Source organism: Homalodisca vitripennis, chromosome 6 (assembly GCF_021130785.1).
Source record: "Homalodisca vitripennis isolate AUS2020 chromosome 6, UT_GWSS_2.1, whole genome shotgun sequence".
Taxonomy (NCBI): Eukaryota; Metazoa; Arthropoda; class Insecta; order Hemiptera; family Cicadellidae; genus Homalodisca; species Homalodisca vitripennis.
In genome coordinates this window covers 102,487,223-102,512,706 of record NC_060212.1, presented here as the reverse complement: position 1 = coordinate 102,512,706, position 25,484 = coordinate 102,487,223, and the positions used below count along the sequence as shown (strand labels likewise).

Genomic DNA, 25,484 nt, shown 5'->3' with positions numbered 1-25,484 from the left:
ATTCGCCAGCTTAGTAGGTACCTATTCAAATTCGTAATGGCAGTCCTTTAAACTAAAATAAAAACGCACAACTCTGTTATTTATTAACCTAGAGAAAAAACAAAGTGTGTTCTGGAATGCATATAAGATTTACAAAACATTTTATAATAAACAATTTTTTGGTTTTGTGTGTGTGTGGTAAACTTATTTAAATTGTCCAATGTAACCTGTAGGACCTTCTTTTTTCTTGTACTCCTTGCTACAAAGTTATTGAATGCAAGATGTTGATCATCTTGGCCAGTTGACCATCCATATTCAAGATTTAATATTCTCTGTTTTGTTATTGTAGACTGCACCACTCTTTATAAAGTTGAAAACTATCTTTTCCCGCTTACCAAGGTTGCAGGAATGGTAGAAAAACTTTATGTGATACACAAATTTGGGAACTTGTCGAAAAGATTGCATGGAATAGTATGCATTACTTAGAGCTTTGAATTTCATCTACAAATTCGTCGTCTGACATGTCGATTGTCTAATGTCGATCGTCTGATGTTGATCTGATATCTTGGACCTAGGTACTTCAGTAGATTTTGTTTTGATCCCTTCTTTTGTCACGCATCTCTAAAACTATTTCTTTAAAGCCTGAAGAATTTCTTCATTTAACTGAAACCTCAAATTGAGGTTCTGCAATTACCTCATCTAAAATGATGTAGAAAATATTTCTATTAAAAATGTAAGAACTGCTAAGAGTGTGTTTTTATCAGTGCATCTTCATCAGCTATCATTTAACGATTTTTCACATCCTTGGAATTCTTTGGAAGCAGTATATTGGAAGCAGTCAGTTCAGCCAATATATTTTATAGTACAATAATTGTAACTTCAATCCAAAGTTTTTTTCCACAATTCATTTTGTAGACCCTGAAGTTTACTAATTCCATCCTTTTAGATTCCCACTGACACTAATGCACAGTTATTTGAACTAATAGGCATTGTTAAGATTTTTCATTTCATCTAGTTAGTTTGAATTGCTCTTGTTGGTTCTCGAATGCTATTGTACTTTTGTTCTTATTGTCTCTTGTTGTTGATATTGATTTTTGAAATGCTGTTATCTTATAATAAATTAATATAAAAAAAACATACTTTTTGAACATAGACTCTGAGATATTAACATTTTTAGTTTTCTAAAAACCAACCAACATTTAAACAAAAATCCAAAATTTAGATTGATAATGCAATTATTTTATGAGTTTTCAAATTAAAAACCAGAAAATTTTTATTTTAATTAGAAATGTTGGTTTTGCTTGAAACATAGCATAGTCGCCAGCTTATCTTAAGCCTGGCCACGGACAAATTAACTGAGGAAAATGGTCACACTATAGTTGTAATTAATTACTAAATCTCAATTTGAGGCAAAGTCGTTTCATCCAGTAAATCTCCAATGTCTTCCACTTAACCCTAACATCTATCAAGGGTCTCCAAAAGGATCGGACCGCCAACCTAATTTGTCTGGAACTTGTGTTGTGTTTTCCCACGCTTTGACCTTCCTAACGTCGTCGATTTACCAACGGATCGGCGTAGAGCGCAAAATCATGAGTCGTTGCGGTGGGTAATTGAGTGATGTGTTGTGTTGGTGAAGGGGGGAGTACGCGCCGACGCCACTCGCCCGCTCCTTCAGACAGTCTAGTGTTTTGTTTTTATGTTGGGTGTTGGACGCCAACACCACATGTGCTAAATACGTTGGCCTAACTACGATTTAGCTATGATTTAAGTAAGGTACCTGTTATTTTTTACAATGTAACCGAAAAAAGAAAGGTGAACGTCGAAAACAGAAAGTTTTTGCCAGAATGGACTGATTTGTATTATTTCACGCTGCCAAATCGTGTTGGTGCAGTACCGTAGTCAACCAACAGTAGCATTCGTTTTTCAGGTTTTAGATCGAATACAAAGCGACACTATGATACCAAACACAAACCACTTGCCGACAATTTTTCACTTGACAGTAACCCGTGTAAATCTAAAATTGCGAGTTTATTGTCTTCGACTCTAATCCTGAGTCATTCAATGGGTGAGCAAAAGAAATTTGGTTAGGATTTTTTACATATTTCTTGGACTCTTGCTAAGCATATGAAACCATATTCATCGATGCTGACATAGTTAAGGAATGTATGTTCGAGGCATGCAATGTTTTGTTTGATAACAGAAAATATATTGAAACTCTTAGACGGATACCATTATCTGCGAGTATGTACTCATTCACATAAGTACACTTAACAATTTTAATTCGGGCAAAAAATGTGGTATTTTGGTAGCAGAGGCATTCTTGTGATACTAATGGAAAGCAGAGTTTTGTACCTTACAGAGATGTAATGAGTCTGATTTTTTTCAGTATGGTCGTTAAAAAGTTAATATGGATGTATTTATTCATTCTGTATATACATTGTATAATTAAAATTAACTCTTGGTAATTAGGTATTCACTATTACATATAACTACTGACCAGCTATTCAGTGTACTACTGAAAGTAATCACAAGGTCAATCATATGTAGTCCAAGTGATTTTCAAATAATTTTTTCGTTTAGCGAGTAAAGTGTAAAGATAACCTATATTGTATCTAAGCCTGTATTGATATATTGAGTACCGAGCGATTTATAAAACTTACAATTATCTTGAAAGCGAGAGGGAACACATAATACTGTAAAGTTTGCGAAATCAGTTTCACATTTGCAATACAATTTTTTATATAGTGTTCTTTGAAAAAGTATAAATCTTAGTTTACAAAAAAAATCACTTAAAAATGAAGAAATTTGTATTATGTATTTAATTTTTATGAATGTATTTGAACCAACTAATTAGCATAGTGCTTCTGCCTTATAGGTTTTTTTATGAAACTGTCACTACCTCAGCATAAGGTGTTTAGTTAACACACTAACGCTACTAAAGCTAAAACAATAATTTTATTGTGAGTAAAAAAAGTGACTAAACCGCTGTAAGTACCGTGTAATATCAAGAATTATATTAACCAAAGGAAAATACAATCTGCATTAATCTCGTCAAACAAGATATAAGCATTAATAAAGTATATTAAAACAATAAATTAGCAAACATGAGATTAAAACATATTTAAATAATATGACAGTTTAACCTACAACTACCATACAACATACAATACTACAATATAGTATTAATAGGGCTATATTGGTATATTGTATTAGTTTGTATGGTCGAGGAATGATTCTCCCATTGAACAGTGCCTTAGGCCAGGTGGTTGTTCAAGTAGGCAAAATACACAGCCAACAAAGCATGCCGAGAAAGAACACGAGCCAAATCTCTGACTTCAAAAATACCACTGTTTAAATTTTTACGAGAGAGTTGATGTGAGCCTCCCACTCCAGACCAGGTTCTAGGTGGATCATCAGAAACTTAAAAGGATCAGGGAAGAAATTCAGAGTTCGAAGTGAACTAACATCTGCAGTTTTGGTACTTTTAAAACAGAGGTTGTTGGTACACCACTGTCCCTAATTTATATATTATACACACACATTTATATTATTATAAAACACACACACACGTATGTGTGTGTGTGTTGGCAGTAAAATGATGTTTCTAAATAATTATAATTACCTATATTAATAAGGGCAGATTTTCTATTTAGAACTAAAACACTTAATTTCAGGCCGTCTACTATCCTATTACGCTTACAAAACGTACTTTTTAAAATTTGTTTGGCATTTATTTATTATTGCAACTTAGTATACCATCTATGGAATGTTTCTAATTTTTTTACCTTACTCCTGTGTTATGCCTCTTTCTTTAAACACTCCTCGAGGTGTTGAATGTGTTAAATATTTTATGCTATTTATCTTATCTGTTAGATTCTCTGTCTTATCTGTTTCCCTGCAATGTTACTAGATGCAGAAACTGTATGGGTGGTTAGTGGGTAGAACTACTAATGGTGTACCTTGAAGCTGTATGAGTTAATCAAAGTCTGCTTTTAGCAAATCTCCGTCTGGTCTGTTGTGGTGTTAGGTTGGTACTGGTATGTCGTTTGTTTCTCTATATCTTACTTAGTCGTTGTCATATTGTGAGGTTAAATTAAAAAGACTGCTGTAAAATAATATTTATCATTAGAATAAACATTGTACTGCATAGTCTAGGGTATTTAAATAGTTTCAGTGCGAGAAAATGGTTCAAGAACATAATAATTTAAGTGCTATTGCAACAGAAATTGAGAAGAAGGAACTGGAGGTAGGCTAGGTCTAAATAATTGTACATAAAATAAATTACAAAAGCTGTACAGTTTCGGTTATGATTTACTTTAACAACATGACTATTTTTGTTGTTTTTCAAAAGGAAAATGCTTAAAAATAATTTTAAAAAAACCCAATAGATAACAATTACATTTTGGAAAGAATTTTAATCTCATGATAAACAATAGTAGGTGAATGGGTTAACAGTACGCCTTCAGCCATCAGCAAGGGCTATGGCAGCACTTTTGGTGTTGGCCTGCACTGATGTTGACAAATGAAAAATATCCCTCGAAATAGTATCAATCAGTCAAATATAAAATTCCAAAAGGTTGTTCACTAAATATTACAAACTTACCAGCTAGGTATCAATTTACAAAATCGTGACCATGGAAAGGTATGGTAATTTTTTTTTCCTGAAAACTACAATTTTTCCTGAAAACAATAGTGAAGAAAAAATTCGTCGGCACGAAAATCAAAGGAGTTAAGATTTTTTGAAATCCTCTGAAAAACTCTGTTTTTGACAGTACCTCTGGCAATTTTACTGAAATGATGACGTTAATCCTGTCAACGATGCCTGCCCGCTGCGCAGTGCTGCGCACTGCTTGCTCTTTTAGAAAAAAAATTAACTCGAGCTTGCAAAAGTCGAAGCCCAGATCACGTGATGCCACTGATCCTTAACCCTCCAAGTGTTGTTCGACAAAATTTTGTCGGTTATTTTCCATTCTTAATGCAATAATGGCCGAAAGGCATCAATATAATACAATGATATACTTTCCCCCCAGTTTATATGCACCTGTGATAATAATACTTGGCTATAAATGCCCAACCCATGAAAAAAAGTCCATTTTTCATGGTCACGGTATTGTAAATAAATACCACCAGCTATATTAAATATGGGTAAATATTAAGATCAGCGACTACTGCTCCAATCGCCGTAATTTTTTGCATACTAAACACAGGTTAATGTAATTTCACCCGAAAAAAATAGTCCCGATTATTGCTAACATATAAAAACCAGTTTTTCGGCAGTACAATGTTGGCAATACAAAACACATAAATAACAAGATTTTCGACTATCAAACTAAAAACAATGGCCGACCATGGTCGTTTTGATGAGTTGACAGTAGTCACGTGACAAACAGGAAAGTTTCCGATTGGCCGGGCGGATCACGTGGCCTATAGGACGGCTTCGATTGACCGCCAGACGTAAACAAACAAACCCACATGGAGAAGGAATAATTAGTGAAGGTATTGACATGGCGATGGTTCTTGTCACACGCTAAAAAGACCCTAGCTTGCCTATTCAAAACTCAGATCACGCGATGCTTGCCCGCTGCGCAGCGCTTTGCGCTGCTTGCTCTTTTAGAAAAAAAATTAACTCGAGCTTGCAAAGTCCAAGCCCAGATCACGCCATGACTGCTTACACACAAAAAACCAAGACAGAACTAACGCAGTTTCATTGCAGGCAAAAGATAAGCGGCGCGCGCTAATCACTGATAAGATAAGACGAGTTTATACTAGAAGTAGTACCTGGACTACTGCCCTACGAACTAATAACACCAAAAAAACGAATAAATGCACTGTCAGTCAGGTTTTTTTTAAATTTTATTTTTTTCAAATTTTTATTTGGGGGGGGGGAGTAAACGGCTACGGCGATAATCGGGACTATTTTTTTCGGTGAAATTACGTTAACCTGTGTTAGTATGCAAAAAATTACAGCGATCAGAGCGGTAGTCGCTGATCTTAAGATTTACCTAAATATGTCGCAAACAACAGAACAACAGTGTATCCTCCTAGAGGACAATCGCTGCCACATTTGTTAGATAAAGAAAAGTTAAATTCCATGTCAAACTAAAACTGACACTATATAATATAATTTCAACACATCAAAAAACTTGATAGAGCACCCATTTTATATATTGTTTGTAGGTAAAACAGTTCTAGAAGGTTACTATCACACAAACATAACACAAATTGAGGTAATTGTGAACTTAACGGCCGGAATGGCAAAAGACAACATTCGTATTATTAACCAATTGCTATTGTCCTCCTAAACAAAACAATATAAGATTTTAAGGGGTGCCAGTGACAAATAACAAAGTTATAGAACATTAAAAGTGGAATTACTTTTCTCATGCAGAGTAATATTTCATTGTTTTACAGGCACCATATGGTCTTGTTATGATCGTGAGTCAACCTCTTATTGGTTGCTGTTGACATCAGCTGTTCCAGCTTCTTTGGATACGTGAAATCAGGGGAATTTGACCCAAATAAAAAGTGTTTTTTTTTCATTTAGACCTACTCTTAATAAACGTTAATATCAACCTGATACAAATGCCTCTGACCACTGACATACGAAAAACATCCCTCGAAGTAGTAGCCTACTTATAATTAAATTCTAGATGGTTTGGTAACAAATGCCTGTGGTCATTACTGCTAGCTAGGAAATGCATCATGACAAACAAATATTGTAAATTAACCTAACTTTAACTTCGTACTATGTTGCAAGAAAAGTAGTTCTACGTAGTGTCCTAAAATTCATTATTTGTCATTTTCAACCCCTAAAACCTACCGGTGTGAAACTGCCAAGGAGTTTCCTCTTACTACCCACACTATACTTCATAGCCTATTTCCACTACTTACCGAAGCAAGAGAATAAATGGCAGACTACAGTCATTGAAACATAAACTATAAACTTCCAAATAAAATTGTTATCTAAATAAAACAATCTATGGGATGGAACAATACATAATTACATATAAATTTATTGTTTATAATTACACTGCCAGCAGTTGGAACAAAAATAAACCTTAAAAGTCACAACATCATAGCTGGCTATTTTCAGCAGATTTAAAAATCATAACAAAGATTTTTAAATCTCACAGATTTGCATGTAGACAGTCCCAACTGTATATTTTCTTCAAAAAACAATATGACTCCGGTAAGATACATATATCACATAAAAGTCCGTAATATACACTACATAATTACATAAGGACACCTGGTTGTACGCGCTGAAAAATGTTTTAAAGCTACCAATGAGTTTGTATTCTTAGATTTGCAACTATAGGTCCGAACTTTTAAGTTTTCCACAAAAATACAAAATGGCACCAGGAGGACAGATATACCACGTGATAGAAAACAATATACACTGCATTATGATATAAAATACATCTAGTTTTATGTGCTGAGAAAGTTTTTATTAGGCTACCAAAGAGATCGAAATCTTAGATTTGCACGTGGATGATCCGAAATTGATTTTTTTCTCCAAAGTACAAAACGGCTCCAGGATGGCACATTTATCAAGTGAAAGTACACAAAATACAGTATATAATGATATACAATACATATGGTTTCATAGTAATATATACGTAATAACATTATGATATTTAATAAAAATATTATCTCTGATGGAATGTCAGAATAAAGATATTCCGTTATTATCAACAGATTCTTGTTAAAGAATTTGGTCCAAAAAAGTGATCTTTTAAAATACATTGAATGTAATAAATAAAGATATTGTAATATGTTATACAGAAGATAATCCTAATTTTGAAAAATCATGTGTAAAGGTTAATAACCATGTATAAAAAAAATTAGTGCACTAAAAAAAATTGCTCATGTAACATGTGGTTTTAGTAAAGTCGTAAAAGGCTTTGTTGCTGATCCTACATATGAGCCATTATGAGAAAATGAAAGAAGCACAGGAAAACAAAAATAAAGACTTCGTGTAGCAGTAGAAAGACATATCTCCAGTAATATGTTCATGGATGAAATTTAAACGTTCCTAATGTGATGCTAGTCACATCAAATCACTCTAATCAGCAAGTACAGGAATATACTCGCTAGAAAAGAATATGAATATTTTTCAAAATTTGTATCTCGTAGCTCTCTAGAAATGATCCATAGGCATGGTTAACACAAGTTAAAAGTAAATTAAATTACCAATGATTTTCTTCTCATTTAATCTAACCAAATAGGTTTTATAGTAAGTTCAGATTATGTTGCACTCTTTGTTAGTAACAAAATGCGGTCCTAGTTTTACAAAGAGTATTTGTATACGACTCGGTTGTTGGTTCAACTTAAGTCACAGCAGTGTACTGTACTGACTGTCAAAGAGAATGTTGTGGAAATTTAAATTACTAATTTAGTTTAGTTGTTTCTCTGAGTGGCTGTTAAAGCATTGCAGCAATATAATCAAAAAATAAAAATAAAATTCTTCCACTTGAAGAATGCACTAATGATCTATTAGTAATAATTTTAATCTTGAATAAACTCATTGGGCCTTAAAAATAGTTAGGCTCCCACTCTCAGTGGTCGTGGGTACTAAGAGATGTCCACATGCTAAGAGTGAAGGTAGCATGCAAGTAGTACTAATAATGTGGTTATATACAAGCACTTCACACATTCACACCTCTTGCTAAGGACTGTTAACTTACTGTTTCAAAATTCACTGTTCATAATTACTAGCATAATCAAGTTATCAATTTTTCTATTACTTAACCCTAGAACACTACTGTGCGTAAGTTTTACGTATATGCGCCATGTTTATAGTCATGCCTACTATCCTCCCCGCCTTCCGGTTCAAGCTTTGTACAGTGCTTCTACCGATCAGTGGTCATTTGGCCACCGAAGAGTAAGGGTGGGTGTAGGTCTTTTACTTGTCTCAATATTGATTTTTATTTAGACATCAATTTTACTTAGCGGCAGTATTGCTTGATAAACAAAATACGTACATTTTATGTGTAGGTAGTGATAAGTGTGTATAGTAAAATACATAGTTAAACCTATTTTAGGTTGTTTTTTGGTTAAAAAGTTATCTTGCAGTTAGTAGACAATTTGTAGTATCAAAATGGAAGATACGTGTACTGTTGAAGATGACAAAATTCTCAATTTTCTTCAGGAAGACATTAGTGGTGACAATATTTTAGGATTCCAAAGCTCTTCAGAAAATGAGTATGACAGTGATGCAGATCCCAAGTTCGTGCCAGATGCCAATGAAATTTCAGATGACGAGATTATTGTGCCCATAAAAAATATTGAGAGGAAACAAACCCAGGGGTCAGCAAAGAAAAGAAAAGATAATGGTGCAGTAGCAGTAGAATCGTCAAAAGTAAGAAAAATAACTGATGCTACCAATCGAGACTTGCCTGTTATTTCTACAGAGCAAGAAAAAACTGATACTACCAAAATTGTCAAGCCAGATACAGACACACTTTTTGGAAAGGATGAGTTTCTGTGGCATTGTAAATATGAAGATAAGGTTAGGAAAACATCTGTCAAAAATGTTGCTCACATTAACCCTGGTCCTACCACAAATGGAAGACAAGCTCAAGATCCTGTAGGATGCTTCAAGCTATTTTTCACTCATGAACTAGTTTACAAGATCATCAGACATACAAATGAAGAAATAAGTTTGAAAAGAGCTAAGTATAAAGATTCATCACTTTTTTTGCTCAAATTTGTAGACTCATAAGAAATACACGCATTTTTGGGCCTACTGATTTTGTCTGGTGCTCTAAAGGACTATCACCTTTCATCAAGGCTTTTGTTTAACTCTAACCTATGTGGAAATAAATATCAAGCTGCAATGTCTGAAAGAAAGTTTTGTTTTATTGTGGACTGCTTGAGAATTGATTGCAAAGATACAAGAGAAGAAAGGAAGAAAGAGAACAAACATGCAGCTATAATGAAATATGGAAAGTTTTGGTGACTAACTGCGTATTGAACTACAAGCTTAGTGCTTACGTCACGATAGATGAGCAGCTCGTTGGATTTAGGGGGAAATGCCCCTTCAGAATGTATATCCCATCCAAACCCAACAAATACGGAATAAAAATAGTTATGATGTGTGACAACAGCACAAAATATATGATTTGTGCAGAACCCTATCTCAGTGAAGGCACGACATCTCCCAGATTTCCAATAGTAAAATATTTTGTTGGCCAATTGATTGCTCCAACAATATCAGGGAGCAATCGTAATGTGACCCTTGATAATATTGGTTTACAACCATTCCACTCACAACTCAGCTTCTAGAGGAAAGCAAAGTAACTCTTGTGGGAACCATTAATAAAAAAAGAAGTAGGAACTACTGGCTGAGTTCACAGATACTAATTACAGAAATTGGGCTATTGGTAGTAGCCTCTTCCTGTTTCGTGATGACATAACAGCTGTTTCTTATTAACCGAAATGGAACAAGATTGTTACATTGATCTCTACAATGCATCCAGGTGCTGTAGGCAATGAGGACTCTGCAAAACCAGAAGTTATTATGACGTACAATTCAACAAAAGGAAGTGCTGACACATTGGATCACGTGTCAAGGAATGATCTGTGGCAGGAAGACCAAACGCTGGCCAATGTGTTTTTTTACAACATGATAAACATTGCCTATATTATTTATGTCCACAACAGCTACCGCACTGGAAAAGAAAAACCAAAAATCAAGAATAGAGTTTATGCTGAGCCTGCATGAAAAGTTAACATTTTCCAGTCAACAATCTAGACTTATGAGCCGAGATCTATTGGTTGACTAGAAAAAATGCATTGATAATGTTTTGGGACACCATCTACAACCTGCAGTAGTTGATCAACAAGGACCTCGAAAGTACTGTTCATTTTGTGACTACAAGAAACGGAGGTAATTATTTGTTTTATTATATATGTAATTGTATTTAGGATTTAAAACATAATCCACATGCAGTAGGCTGGCTAGCTACTATATGTTTTGGCTGTCATGTTGAGTAACTAAATCTGAGCATAAGTTTTTAGGAAAAATGTTAATGTTTGTTGTGTATTGTAAGTATGATTTGTAAAATAATTTTTTTATTTTAACGAGATTCTATGTTTTCTAGAATGACTACAATTTACTGCCCTTGCGGACAAGCTATATGTGGCGAACACTAAAAGATGTCCAGACTGCATTTAACATGTTCATTATGTAAAAATAAATAGAAATATACAACAAGATTTAAAATGTATTGTGTTTCAACTAGTATGTAATTGTAAATAAAGAAAAATAATGTCATTCAATAATTTAACTGTTTTATTTTTTAGTCCTATTCCATCAAGCATTCCACAGAATATTCACAAACACAAAGTCGCACACGCTTTGACACACACATCCCCACCTTAAGCAAGTACATAGGCAAGAAAATATACAAACACAACACACAGGCATGCAAATAAACGTAAAATTTATGTATCGGTATTAACAAAGGTATATCAAAACACAATGGTGTTCTAGGGTTAATGGTAGCCTATTCCAAACTGACTGATGTACATTTAAAATAAGATCAGTTTTTTTTCTTTGACAAATTGATTAACACTTCATGCTACAAACCAATATATAAAATCACTCATTTTTATTTTCACTTCTAACCATCCAAGTGCTTTGAAATTCGAGTACATGAAACAACTCTGTATTAATTTAGGTTACATAAGAAATTAATACTTTTCTGATTAAATTTGCATTAAACGTTTCATTAGTGACACAAGAGTTCTTATAATAAGCCCATCTTCTACACATTTCAAGGTGAAACCTGTTTTAAACCATTTTAAAACTAAATTTGTAACCCAGTACATGTTTAGGAATAACGGAAATAAATTATTGTAAGAAGGGGCTAATATTTATTTCCTTACACATATGAAAATCAAAAACAAAAAAATCTTAGTTCAAACTTTTTGAGACTGCTTTTCAATGAAATACACTATAGTGAAATGACACACAAGCCTAAAAAAGTTTAGAAAATGGAGATTAAGAGTTGAAGCTATGTAAAGAATATTATAATGAATGTAGATGCTCAGAGACAGTATGACTAACTGAACTAATAGTTGTAACTTGACCCCAAACATATTTTAAAATGGAATATCTTCCTAGACAAACTTTAGTGTCCCAAATCTTCCAATATCTGATAGTAGAAAGTTAAATTATTGGTATCAGTGTCAGTAATTAATTGATTGTCAACATATGATGATAATGTGATGATGTTCGCAGGCAGATGGAAGCGTGACACCACTCATGTATGCACAGCTCCTGGCCATCTATCTATATCAGAATGATTTGTAAGCATATGACTTAAGTAAAATTTGGCCCTTTTATAACTAGACCTAATGCATGTACAGTGCAACCTCGTTAAGTTGGACTAGCCGATCTGACATAACAAAAATCCGGGTCAATCGGAGAAAAAATTAAGAACAAAGTATATAATATTTGCTTATAGCAGAAAAACACTATATAATATAATATATACATTAATTTTTCTGAAAGAATTTTGTTAGTTTGAGTTGCATCGGCTTTGAATGTTGTTTCTGTCGTGTGGTTAAACATCCTTTTCAACATGAGAACCACGTCCGGTGTTATCTCTTCTTGTTACTCAAAATAAAACATTAACTTGCCCAAATGAGATGCTACTTCTGCATGGCTCATAACTGCAGTATACTTTTTTTTTGTCAGTATTATCCATGTTATTGGCATCTTTATCGCAACAAGTCGTAATACATGTAATTTTTGAGCTCTATGGACAGTCTAGTAATAAAGTAACATGCGCCCCACGCTTGGCAGTCTAGATAGACAACAAAAAGCTAATTTTAAATTTTCCTGAACTGATCTGGGTTAGCCGGAGATCCAACTTAAAGAGCTCCGACTTATGAGTTTGCACTGTATATGATACTAAACAGTACTGGTGTAATTTTCTTATTCGCTTAAAAACAGTAGCAACGTTATGCACCATTTATACTAAATTTCTATAAATAAGGTTTTTATCTAATTCCTTTGTGTTCTAATTTCAATATTTAATTTATTTAAGAGTATTAATAGTAGGTTTCATTTTCATTTTGAATAAATTAGAAGGGAGTATGTCAGAAGAGTGAAATATCAATATTTTTCTGCCAGTTTTTACCAACTTTTGATTAATTACTATGCACAGTTCAGTTTAAAATATGTAGAATGATTCTAATCTTTAGTGCCCTAGAAGTCTTCTTCTTTATGAAGTAGGCTATGTCAATAGGAACTGGCACAAAACACTTGCAATCACATTCAATTAATGCGTATTTTATACTGGTCCCATCTAAAGTTACAAGTCATCTTATGGTGTACAGAAATATTAAACGATGGACAATCCTCACTTTTTAATATGTCTCGTTACCAGGAGAAAACTTGTTAGAAGTTGTAAATGTAGCATTTTATCACTATTATTGAAGTAATTAAAAAAGTTATGTCTCATTAGTACTGTCGGCGCAGAAATTATGTACCCCCGAGTCTGAGTGATATTTATGACGTAACCAATGACGCCTATAAAAAACCCAACCATATCATTGTTTTCCCATTAATTTCATGTTAGTTATGTAAGTTTCAAATTTTTATTTGAAGTGTTCATAATTTATATTGCAGTTTTAATGGAAAAATTAATGATTCTTTTTAGACGTTTTTATACTACTACATCTTAAGATTTTTATTCCTTTAAAACCTGTCACCGGGTTGTGTTCTGATTTTAATACAAGGTTGACAGTATTGCTACTGCATACTTTACAAATTTTAGAATTCAATCTTATGAAAACAAATTGTTGTACATTTTCTAATTAACATTTTTCATGGCTTTTTGAGGTTATAATCTTTTCTTGGTATCATTGTAATTGTATGATTTTCAGTTACATTTCATCATTGCTACACATTGTAATTTATTTAGAGGTTGTAAAATGGTTTATATTTGTACTGATTTTATATGGTTAAACCTTCTATTAGCAGCTTTAAATAAAAAATAATTTATTATATTTTGTTTTAATTTTTTTTAATTTAATGATTTTTTTAACTTATTCATTACCATCAGAAAGGTTATCATGGAGTTATATATCATCCCAATGGTCCGAGCTCTCAAGATTTGCAGTTATTGTCTGAACTTGTTTAGGTCTTGGGTAAGGTGATCTTTTACCAAATAGTGGTTTTCTATTTTCATGGCATGTTTCGCACATTTAGCCCATAATTCTGAAGTGACAGATCAAAGTTTTTGGTACAAATCTCTAGTAATGTTTATTTCTCTTTTTATTTTTCTCTCTCTTTAGCGTTATATCTATTTATTTTTGCAACAGCACCTTTTTGCATGCGGCCAGATAAGTTTGATCACATTGAGCCAGGGGTGCCCAGCCCCCCCAAGGGCAATGGCGCATGCCCCCCCCAATCCAAGTGTAATGCCCCCCCCAAAGTACCCCAATACCCAACCCTTTAGTTTTTAACATTAGTCAGTGTATGACAATAAAATTCACATCTTACATTCTAATCTTCCAAAGGACATCATTTACCTTTGGTCTTGTGAGGAATTCTTTCTTTTTTCATTATTGTAAAAATATATACCACTGTTTATTATCTTTTTTTAGAATAGAAATAAAGTATCTTTTTGAATTTTGATATAATTTTTGACACTAGCAGTGCACCCGTTCTTTGTACGGGAGGACTAAAAAGTAGTAAACAATTATTATAGTTTTTTAATATTTATATGTTTATCAAAAGTACTTGATTACATCAGGAATAGCTACATGACAAATATTTTAATAGGATATTAAAAAGGTCAGTAAGGGAGGCTTTGCCTTTTAAATGTTAAGGTTTACTTATAAAAAGTTGAATAATAATATCATTGATAATTCTTTATTGCAAAAGAATATTGCATAGCAACTTTGGTAAAACATTCATACAATTTTGGAACGTTTATTTAGATTCCAGCCAAAAAAACCAAAAAAGGATTGAAAAAGAATTGAAGAACTGAAGGTTAAGGTTATCAAAGGTTAAGGCAATGAAATAATAGAACTTCAATCTTCAATGTATATGTCATTTTAAACACTTTTATTTATAAGTAATTATAACTGTAGTTCCAATAGCAATTATAGTCACTAGTTCTAGTATGTTGCTGTCATGAAAACAATGAGATACAATTTACAGCTGATCATACAATACAATCCAAATAGTACAACATATTATAATCCAAATAGTGTTGTAAATTTTATTTCATAAAACGGCATGTATTAAAAAAGTTTAATAAATGTATTAATTTAATTTTGTTTTTCTATTATGGTGGAGGCATCATGTTTAACAATAACCCAGAGTTTTCACAAGTGAATGGAATAAACATAGCTGTAAATTAATATATAATGTTGGCAAGTTTAGGTATTCTAAATTTATTATAAATTGGAAAACAGGTTGTTACTGATGTTGTGTTGTAGGTTGTATTTACTTTTACATTACAAGAGCAAATAACAAAATCTAACAAAATGTATCATTAAATGGTTTGATTTTTGGAATAAAGATATCATCTGAATAAGTACATTTTGTAAGTTCTATCTACTAATACCAATAAACAATAACAACTTTTACAAAAAAGAAAAAAGTAATAAAACATTACAATAGTTACTTGATTTACTGTGTGGTAAATTTGGTGTAAATTTGAAAGGTTGAAATTGGCTTCATTTGATACTTTTCTTAAATTTTTGACAAAAGAATTTTTTTTCTTTGCACACTTGAAAGTGCAAACCTGTTGATGATTTCTTCATTTGAGATCTGTTTTAGAATTTCTTTCTCGCAAGAAAGAATGAGCAAGCTTGAAAGCCAAATATCCCCCATGGTGCTTCTTAGACGATTCTTAACTATCTTCAACCGACTCATAGTTCTCTCAGCAGAACAACTTGTGACTGGCAGAGACAACAGTATCCTATAAAGTATACTGAGATGAGGGAATCCTGATAGATTCAATAGGCACCTGTATGGTCTAATAAATCCTCTTTTCACCCAGTCGTCAACATTTTTCTTTTTCTTGAACTTGTCAGTCACTGTAGCGTCCTCCTGTTCTTCATCTTCATCATGGTCAGAACTTAAACTATCCTCGGGGTTAGCAGTACTGGGTTCTCTCTGATTTCTTCTTCTCAGACATGACATCAGAAATATCTATGTCCAAAGTGAGTAGCTTTGTAAACATCAATGAAGATGTCTAGTTTCATCTACAATTAATTCCTTGTCTAGATTGTAGTATTCACAAAGATTCTCAATTGAAGATGGATTACATTTTAGGGCCTTTTTTCTTATCATCTACCATCTTCAAAATTCCATCATGAGAAAAATATATCCCATCTGCGGACACCATAGCCAGAGAACTTTCTGGAAATCTGTCATTTAGCTGGTTGTAGAGAGAGTTTAGAACGTTGAAATAAATATCAACCTTTACTTTCTTAATAGGGTCTTCTATGCATTCCTCAATTGCCAAACTCGTCCATGAATCTTTTCCTTTTTTCTGATTCGTTGTCTGGTGGGTAAAGAAATGTTGTGTTTCTTCAGCAAAGGAAGTAATGCCACTTTCAATCTTTTCCCACGCCGAATCTTGGCGCATGAACGCCAGTTTTTCCTGTGTTTTCTTTAATAACTTTTGGGACTATACTGTAATCATGGTACGTGACTGAAAACAAATTGTTATGGGAGACAATATTTTGAACAAAGAAGATGCTATGTATATTGTGCTTATATTTTCAAAATCTGTCATTTGCTTTAGGAGGCCTATTGCTTTGGCTTTGGTGTTGTTGTCAGAATTCTTGTCAGTCGACAAATCTTGCAATGTATCTCTTATTGTTTCAAAACAACTCACAATGGTTTGAAGGGCGTCAGTTTTTACTCGACCAACGAGTAGTCTGTACTCTTTTTAAGCGTCTCTTGCTTCTTTTTTCCCCCTTTTTCTAGATTTTCGAGCAAAAGGTGGTGTCTCCTGTGGCCTGACATGAAAACATACAAATCTTCCAAGAATGAAAACAAATTCCTCATTTGACAGCACATATCAAGGGACTGCTCTACAACAAGGGCGAACCTGTGAGAGCAGCACCATACATAAAAAGCTTTAGGGTTTTCTTTTGTGACTAGTGATTTGAGACCTTTGAACTGCCCTCTCATGTTCCCTGCACCGTCCATACTCTGGCCCACTATACCTTTGGGATCAAGGTTTAGGGCTGTTAAAGCATTTTTATAGCTCTCTAAACAACATTTCCCCGGATGTATCCCCACTTGTAAAAACCTTGACCAAGCGCTCTTTTGGTTTTACGTTTGATATTGTAGTTTGTTGTGTATCATCCATGTGCTCAATGTAGCGAACTATGATAGTGGTACATTCTTTTTTACTCACATCCTGGGTAGAGTCTAGTATAATCGAATAAATGTTGGTTAAATTCACACTTGTTACAATTTTATTAACTACCAACGTCACTCATTGTATTGATAGATCAAAATATTCCTGTAACTCAAGAAATTAGATCCCAGTCTTACATTCTCAGCCCTTGCTCTATCCAATTTTTTCAAGGTAAACTCTCGCATCCTGGGCTATATTTTTCCTATAAGTCTAAATAACCCTAACAGCTTTCTTCTAAAACATCGTTTTTGCGAAAGGCAACCATTTCCTCACTCAAGTAACTACAACAATCAATGACAACTGACAGGACTTCTCGGTTTTGGTCAACTGCTCTGTTACATTGTTGAGCAAGGCTCGAATCTATTCTCTTTTGTGAGATGCATTGAATTCTGGCAACCTCTGCAGATATATGATTTTTGGAAGTCTCGTGGAGTAAAAAATCTCTTTCTCCTCTATGCTCTGTCCAACCCTCTGTAGCCGGTTGTTCCCCATACAGACCGTTCGGTTGGAAGTGCAAATAGTGTGCAAGGCAAACAAAATACAGCGTCCTTTTTTTACTTTACACTAGCCACTTCCTAGGTTTCACACTGTTATTGGGCAATATACAATTTTTCCACAGAGGATTAAATTTTCTTCCACCCGTTGAAGGAAATTCTATTGATGATAAGTCTTGATTTTCCAAATTTAGAGCCACATTTATGTCTTCAGGAGAGAGCTTGAGGTTAGCATATGAAGCTGGATCACTGTAATCTTCATTAGATGAAATATCCGAGTCTGGTTCATCTACATCACTTGTTCCAAAATTGTCAGGTTCCTGTTCTTCCAGTTCTTGGTTTGATCTAAAAATATATACAAAATTTGTTTAGTCTGTGAGAAGTTATTAAGCCCTAAGCTAATAGGTTTTAAAATTCTCAAAAAATGGTAGGCCTATTGCCTATAACTTCCAACATATGCCTGAAGAAAATTAACCCTTCTATGCACGCCAATTCTATGCTCTACCCGTCGATAGATAAACAACCAAGAAGCTTCTGAACTCTAACGGGACTTTGGCGAACTACAACAAAATTCAGACAGTGAAGAACGTCAAGAATGTTGTACAAGGTTATATTTGTATTCAGTATTTGGGGTCAAACTATTTGGGTACATAACTATTAGGCCTATGTTATAACCTATACCTAACTCCACAGAGTGCTGAACAGTACCAAAATACCTATAACAGTGAATACGGCAGAACCAAATCAGACTTTGGTTTGACTCCTCAGAATACAAGCTTGGGTAAGTTAGGCTATACCATACATTTTACAAGATATTATGTTTTTAGGTAGGTTGGATACATAAAGGCTTAGTATTCGTGTTAATCGTGTTTGCCTCTATAAAACAATATAACAGCCTGCGCCCTGCGCCTAGGCCTAGACATATTAAAATTTTGACTAAGTAAAAACCGTTTTTGCCCCTTAGATTACATTAGTTAGTTATTACAAAGTTAGGCCTACCTTTGTGTTTCTAGTTCAGAGTCTGTGACTTCTAGTAGTGGTAGAGTAATTGCATCAGTCTCGATCTCGCTGGTAGATTTATCTTGGAAACTTCTGATGTTGGCTCAAAAAACATCTTCATCTTGGTCTTGGGTAGGCCTACTCGTCAAAGTATGAGGGATGTCATCCAGGGATGTAGATTGGCTTGGGCTTGGGTCTGGAACGTATTTTTGCCATGGGCCGTTGTCGACTTTTATTTCAAACCACTTTATAATTGATTTTTTAAATTGTTCTTAAACTTGTAACTATGTTTCTTCTTACAGTGATCCAACCATTTGTCTTTGCGATGGATCGTGTTACACATCACTTCTAGACATTTAAATTTGTACAACGTTTTTGCTCTCTTAGGCATCTTTAGTTTTAGTTATGAACAAATCACAAATCTACAACATAACATAAGACATACCATACGCATAAACAAATACACGCACATTCAACCTTCATTAACGTCCGTATCCGAGCTTCTTCAAACGAGACAGTTTTGTTCTGTTGCAATAGGTACTCAAACTCAAAACTCACGACTCACATTCACATCAGTACATCACTAACGGCTGTGATGTGACTGTGACAGACAGCAGACGGCAGACAAGACAGTGTTGCCAGTTGAGCCACTGCCAACCTAATCGCCCTAAACAAATAAAATATTTCTCTTAAGGATTTACACGAAGATCCTGGAGTTAGTTTAAACGGCGGAATAATATTTAGCTATGGCAATTTCGATCTTGAATCTTGATGATATGGTTAAATGATTAATCAGTACTTTTAACTTAACTGTTGAGTATAATTCTCATTTCTCTGGTTATCGTCATGGTTTAAAATGTTAACAATAAAAAAAATCATGCCCCCCCAAAAAATTGTGATGGCGCAAATTGCGCCATGCCCCCCCCTTCTGGGCACCCCTGCATTGAGCACCATCTAGCGGTAGAGGGACATTTGCTTCTCTATCATCTTTTGCCATGAGATTGTAGGATTTTTGGTTTCTGGAACCACCATAATGCAACATGGAGCCTAGTAAGTTACTACAACTGGTAAAGAAGACATCATCGTACAGAGCCGATAGTACAAAACACCCATGAGTCTTAGGTTTTCCCTGCCTGTTGGTGAGGGTGCAGCATGAAAAGACGTGCAAACGTGACAACATTGCACTCACTTTCCCAGCTCTGACTAGGCACTGCATCATTTCGTGTAGCTAGTACAATTATAGTTATTTTACATTCATTGAATTCATTACCATGTATAGCAGCAATAATGAAATGTAACTATAAATTATCTACGATAGCAAGAAAATAATTTTATGACCTTTCAAAGCCAAGAAAAAGTGTAAATAGAAAATGTTAAAAAAAACTTCTCTTGAAGAGAACTGAAATTAATAAATTATGAACTATGCAATCCTGTTAACCTTGTATAGCTGCAATATAAACTATTAACACTTGAAATATAAATTTAAAAAGTTATATAAAGTAACGTGAAATTAAACAAGGAAAACAGTGATATGTTTCAATTTTTAATAGGCCTATTGGTTTTTTCATAAACATCACTCAAACTCGATGTACATAATTTCTGCACCGACAGTACTAGTGAGACTTGTTTATCAATTACTTCAATAATAGTGATGAAATGCTACTAGTTTCGACTTATAAAACAAGTCATCTCTTGGCATCGAGACATGTTAAAGTGAGGATTTCTTGATGCCAGAAGATGACTTGCCAAACAAGTTGAAACTAGTAGCATTTACTGCTGAAATGTTTGACAAAGGTATGTCTTAATATTAATTATCTACAGCATTTGAGAACTATTCAAGAAGAAATAGAAAATAAGAATAATTCAAAATAGTTTATTTTTGTCAAACGATATTTGGTAAATTGCTTGTAAAATGAAACAAAGCTTTGTGTACTATTCGAGGTATTGTTAAGTTCATACTATTACTTTTATGAACATAAAGTAATAACGTTCAAGAATATCAATACTCTTGTAGGATAGAACATATTTATGGTTAATCAAATCATGCTTGATTCTTTTGGTATGGTACTCAGAGCTACCTTGGTAAAGTGTTACTAAAAAATGCATTTACAAGAGCCGATTTTTCTTCAACCTCCAATCTCATGCCATGATGGCCAGGCACATTGCAGGTCCACGGTGTGGGTAGTAGTCGATCACACATATTTCCCGCTACAACATTCACACATCACTGCTGAATTCAAGTAGCTAGTTTGCACTGAACAGCAGTAGCATAAAAATTAGCTGCTTCTATTGATTCTCTTACCAAATGTGAATTGAGGCGTTTTATTTGTCTCCTCAAAGCAGAAAAGAATAGTGCATCAGAAATCCATTGAAGAATGTGCTGTGTTTACGGAGAAAACATTATAAGTGATGGTGTTGTACATGAGCGGTGTAGAAAGCCAAAGATGTTGACTGACACCCACAAAAATGGCTTCAGCTTTGACATTTCTTGAATTTATCCTTGGATTTGACATTCGGCCATCTTTATACTTTTGTTGTGATTCACACTCAACACCATCACTCATAATGCTCATAATGTTTTCTCTGTAATCACGGCACACTCTCCAATGGATTTCTGTTGTACTTTTCCCTTGTGATGCACGAAACGAATAACACTCCTCAATTTATATTTGGTGGGAGAATCAATAGAGACTGCCATGTTTATATGGCTCATTGCAAACTGACTACTTGAACTCAACTGTGACAAAAGATGTAGCGGAGAAAATTCATGATCGACTACTGTGCACACCGCGGACCTGTACATGTCTGGTCATCAAGGCTTGAGATTGGAGGTTGAAAAATAATGACCCTCGAATGATTTATCAGATCATAAAACACAAAGATTTCTGTTACGTTATTCACAGTCATTTAAAACAAAATTTATATTGTGAGAGGCACAGTGAACATGCTGCGTTTGGTGAGATCTCTTATTATCTTCTGGATTTCAAAAGGTTCTATAATCCAGGGTACTATTGACTATTCATTAATGACTATACAAACAACATGTAGTATGTCATTTTAATGGTATCACCACAGTTATTTTGATTATCTTATGTATAAATATAAATGCAGCATGCTATTATGTTATATATGTTAAATAACAATTACAAAATTCAGTACCAGTTTCAAATGAATTTTTGTGGTGGCACCCCTTTATGGCTGCATCCTTTCCCCTTGCACTACATGGGTAGTAGGGGTAGTTTTGACGTGATTGGGTTCTCAACTCTGTAAGTTACCAGTAAACCATGTCACAGTAAATGTGTAAAAAAGACATTTGTTTTTTATTTAATGTAAAAAATCATAATTTTGTTGTAGTTTATTGCCAACAAAATTTTTAATTTGTTCAACTAACTGGTTATAATAAGGTTAGTCACTTGTATGGGTATAGACTAAGTACCACTTTTCTGTAACTCAAAAAAAAAAAAAAAAAAAAAAATAGTTTTGATGTCCAAGTTACCATCATATCTTGGTAATAATTTATATTGTATCAATAATATCAACTTTTATTTTCCTCATAAAAGACATTCTTTTCTTACATACTATCATCATTAAAGAACAGACATTGTAGTAGGTAATATACATTTTTGCTGTGACAAGATCATATAAATTTACCATAGTTTTAAAATTTGAGTGTTTTGTTCACATAAAATTAAAATGAATATTGTATAAAATCAGGTGCAATGTGAATATTTGAACTTTGTGAAAGGAAGACGCTAGTATTGAGAAAACATAAACCATATTTAAACCTCCTAAGTCTAGGTCATGATGTGATACTTCTCCAATATGAAGCTGTAACATGAAGGCATTGCAAGTATTAATGGTGATTTATTATCTTAGCAAATCTTATCTATCTCACCATCAGTTTATCCCAAACATGTAACTTTTGTCATGTCTTTTTTGGCCTGCTAATGTTATTTTCATAGACTTCTATTAATGGCTATATATGTTTCCAGCTAAGTTTTAAATCCATTATGTAATGCACTCTACAGTCTGTAGCTACAATATGTGTTTATAGTTCTTCAACAACCATGTCTAAATTAGTCTTATATGATTGTGACAGGTGCAATGCCAAGTTCCTGTGGAAGCGAATACCCAGCCAGGCCAAAGCGGAGAACCCAGAACTAGCCCACGTGTGGAGTGTCGGCAAGGCAATGTGGCAACGTGACTTTCCGGCTGTGTACACTGCACTCAATGCTACCATGTGGACTGATAATGTGGCTGAAATCATGAAGGCTGTTCATCGTAAGTAGTGAAATCAATGTATGAAGTATTTCAGATAACACAATTAATGGCTATAATATCAAGAACTGGTATCCGTTTTCTTCTGGTTTGGAGTTGGCACTAGGTTTACCTCCTCCCGACTTCTCTTTCACTAAGGTTTCCAGGAGGGTTCACTTCTGGTTAGTTTATAACTTCCAGTTAAACATAGACTGAGTACAGCAATACCGATGTGTCACTTAAATCTGGCTTCTTTCCTTTACTATACTGACTTCCTTTTGAGAGCGAACAAGTTGATTGGAATGGCATGTGCCACCATAAGGACGGCAGTATCGGAGACGGTTTCTCTGTACTGCCGCCATCTTGTGTTTGTAGTGCTCTTGCCATATAGCATCCGCCTATATCTCACACATATGCAGAAGCATGGAATGAGTGATTAACACAAGTAGTTGATGCTGACTCAGTACAGGTCTGCCAATAATGTTCCTCAGTCAGCTCAAAGAGGCAGTAACAAACAACCGCTGTAACTGAGTTTTCCATTTGTACATTAATAGCATTGTAATTTTCCTCAGACTGTTAATTAAGATTTATATAGTTTACCATCACCATCACTGAATAAATCACCACCTCCACATGAATGCATTTCGCACGTCCGGCGAGGGCAACATGACCAGCTGGCTCGTGAGGTGATACCCACTCTTAGCCTCCCTGAAGGTATGTAAAACATGTGCTACCATCCTGATTGTGAAGAATCCTGCCCAAAAACCGTGTTGATGATCGGAAAGGCCACCACCCGCTGGTACATAACTGATCTTACCTTCTTCCAGGGTGACGTAACTGAAATATAGTGTCCGTCATCAATCCCCATAAACAGGAGGCAACCCATTCTCCCCTACATGATCTATCCTAAATACTCTTTTACTCTGGAAGCAAAAACAAAGGTTCTTTTAGAACTAAGTGCAATGAGAAATTTCTTAGTATTTTGTCGTAAGAGTACAACAAAAAACGTTTTACATGACAAGTGTGGAAATGATCATCTAGTTCATATTTTACTCATTCTCATAATATATTTTTACTTAAGAGTGACTAGGTAAAATTAAATTATATTAGGTAATCTTTGGACTACTCATAAGACCATGAATTGATATCTTCCTCGTGTTGCTGTTACAGAGGAAGTAGTGAGACGAGCCACACAGCTGGTGTGTCGAGCCTACACGTCAGTCAGTATCAACACTGCAGCTGCTCTGATAGGCACAACTCCCGAGGCCATAGCACAACAGAAGGGCTGGCGGGTGGAGGGGAACCTGGTGAGTCCACCCCACCCCTCTCCCCCTGTGCCCACTCTCACCTCCAGCGAGGAGCAGCTCACCAAGCTCACCGACTTTGTCTCCTTCCTAGAAAACTGAATTTTGTACCCTCTTGTGATATTTTTATTATTAAATAGTCTAAGTTATCTGTATTAATTTTTTTGATTTCTCCTACATTCAAACGTTTAGACAAATGGAATTAGCTCATGGATAGATGGATGATTATCACACAAGTTGCATTTCTAAACATAATATGTTAAATGAAAATAAACTGGTTACACTTGGTGTTTGTAGCTTGTACTTGATTTAATGGAAAATACTTAAACCCCTTTTTAACATCTTTAAATGTCTTTTAGTATATACTAATATGGTGATACATTTTATGAAAGTAAAAATTAAAGTTTGTGAAATAAACCTAATTATTTCCTAGTTACTTTCTGTCTCCTAAAAGAAACATTTTATCATATTTCATGCCAGTTATTTAATAGAAAGTGCTCAAATGAGAAAATAAAATAAAGATAAATAACATACAATTCAACCATAAGTGTGTATATAGGTGACACATGTTAGGCCAGCTAGTTAAAGGGGAAGAACAGGGCATGGTGAACATTCTTAAATCATTTAATGTCAAAACAGTTTTGTGCATGGTCTCCCAAGTCATGGGAATAAGTTGGCAGAAGCACGATCATAAAGTCATGGAAGAAGGTAAGGCATAATGTGTTTGACTTGCCAGTGAACCAGATTTAAGCCATGAGGAGAAAAACTGACAATGAAGTACTGCCTCAGGAGTTATTAGGGATGTGTAAAAATGTCAATGGATTAATAATATTGATAGTTGGAAGCTAACAACTATGGAGGTTACGGTTCCTTTTTTTGATGACAAAATTACACGTATTGTGACTTGTTGTCGATGAAGATGATGTTAATAGGGAGGATAGTAACAAAGAAAAACAATGAAAATATTACAGTTATAAGCCATGCAGAAGCAGCATCAATTGGGTGAGTTAATGGTGTATTTCGAGCAAAAAGAAGAGCACCAGCTGAGT

The 25,484-nt window shown here is 34.3% G+C and overlaps 1 protein-coding gene across 1 annotated transcript; it reads left to right on the top strand.

Moving 5' to 3' along the window:
- The first annotated feature begins 4,022 nt into the window (after positions 1-4,022).
- On the top strand, positions 4,023-24,590 carry LOC124364664 (COP9 signalosome complex subunit 8). Its single transcript, XM_046820306.1, has 4 exons — positions 4,023-4,225; positions 12,227-12,294; positions 22,974-23,155; positions 24,302-24,590. Exons 1-4 carry the CDS (start codon positions 4,163-4,165, stop codon positions 24,535-24,537), a joined length of 549 nt encoding a protein of 182 aa, XP_046676262.1. The 5' UTR covers positions 4,023-4,162; the 3' UTR covers positions 24,538-24,590.
- Positions 24,591-25,484: the final 894 nt, after the last annotated feature.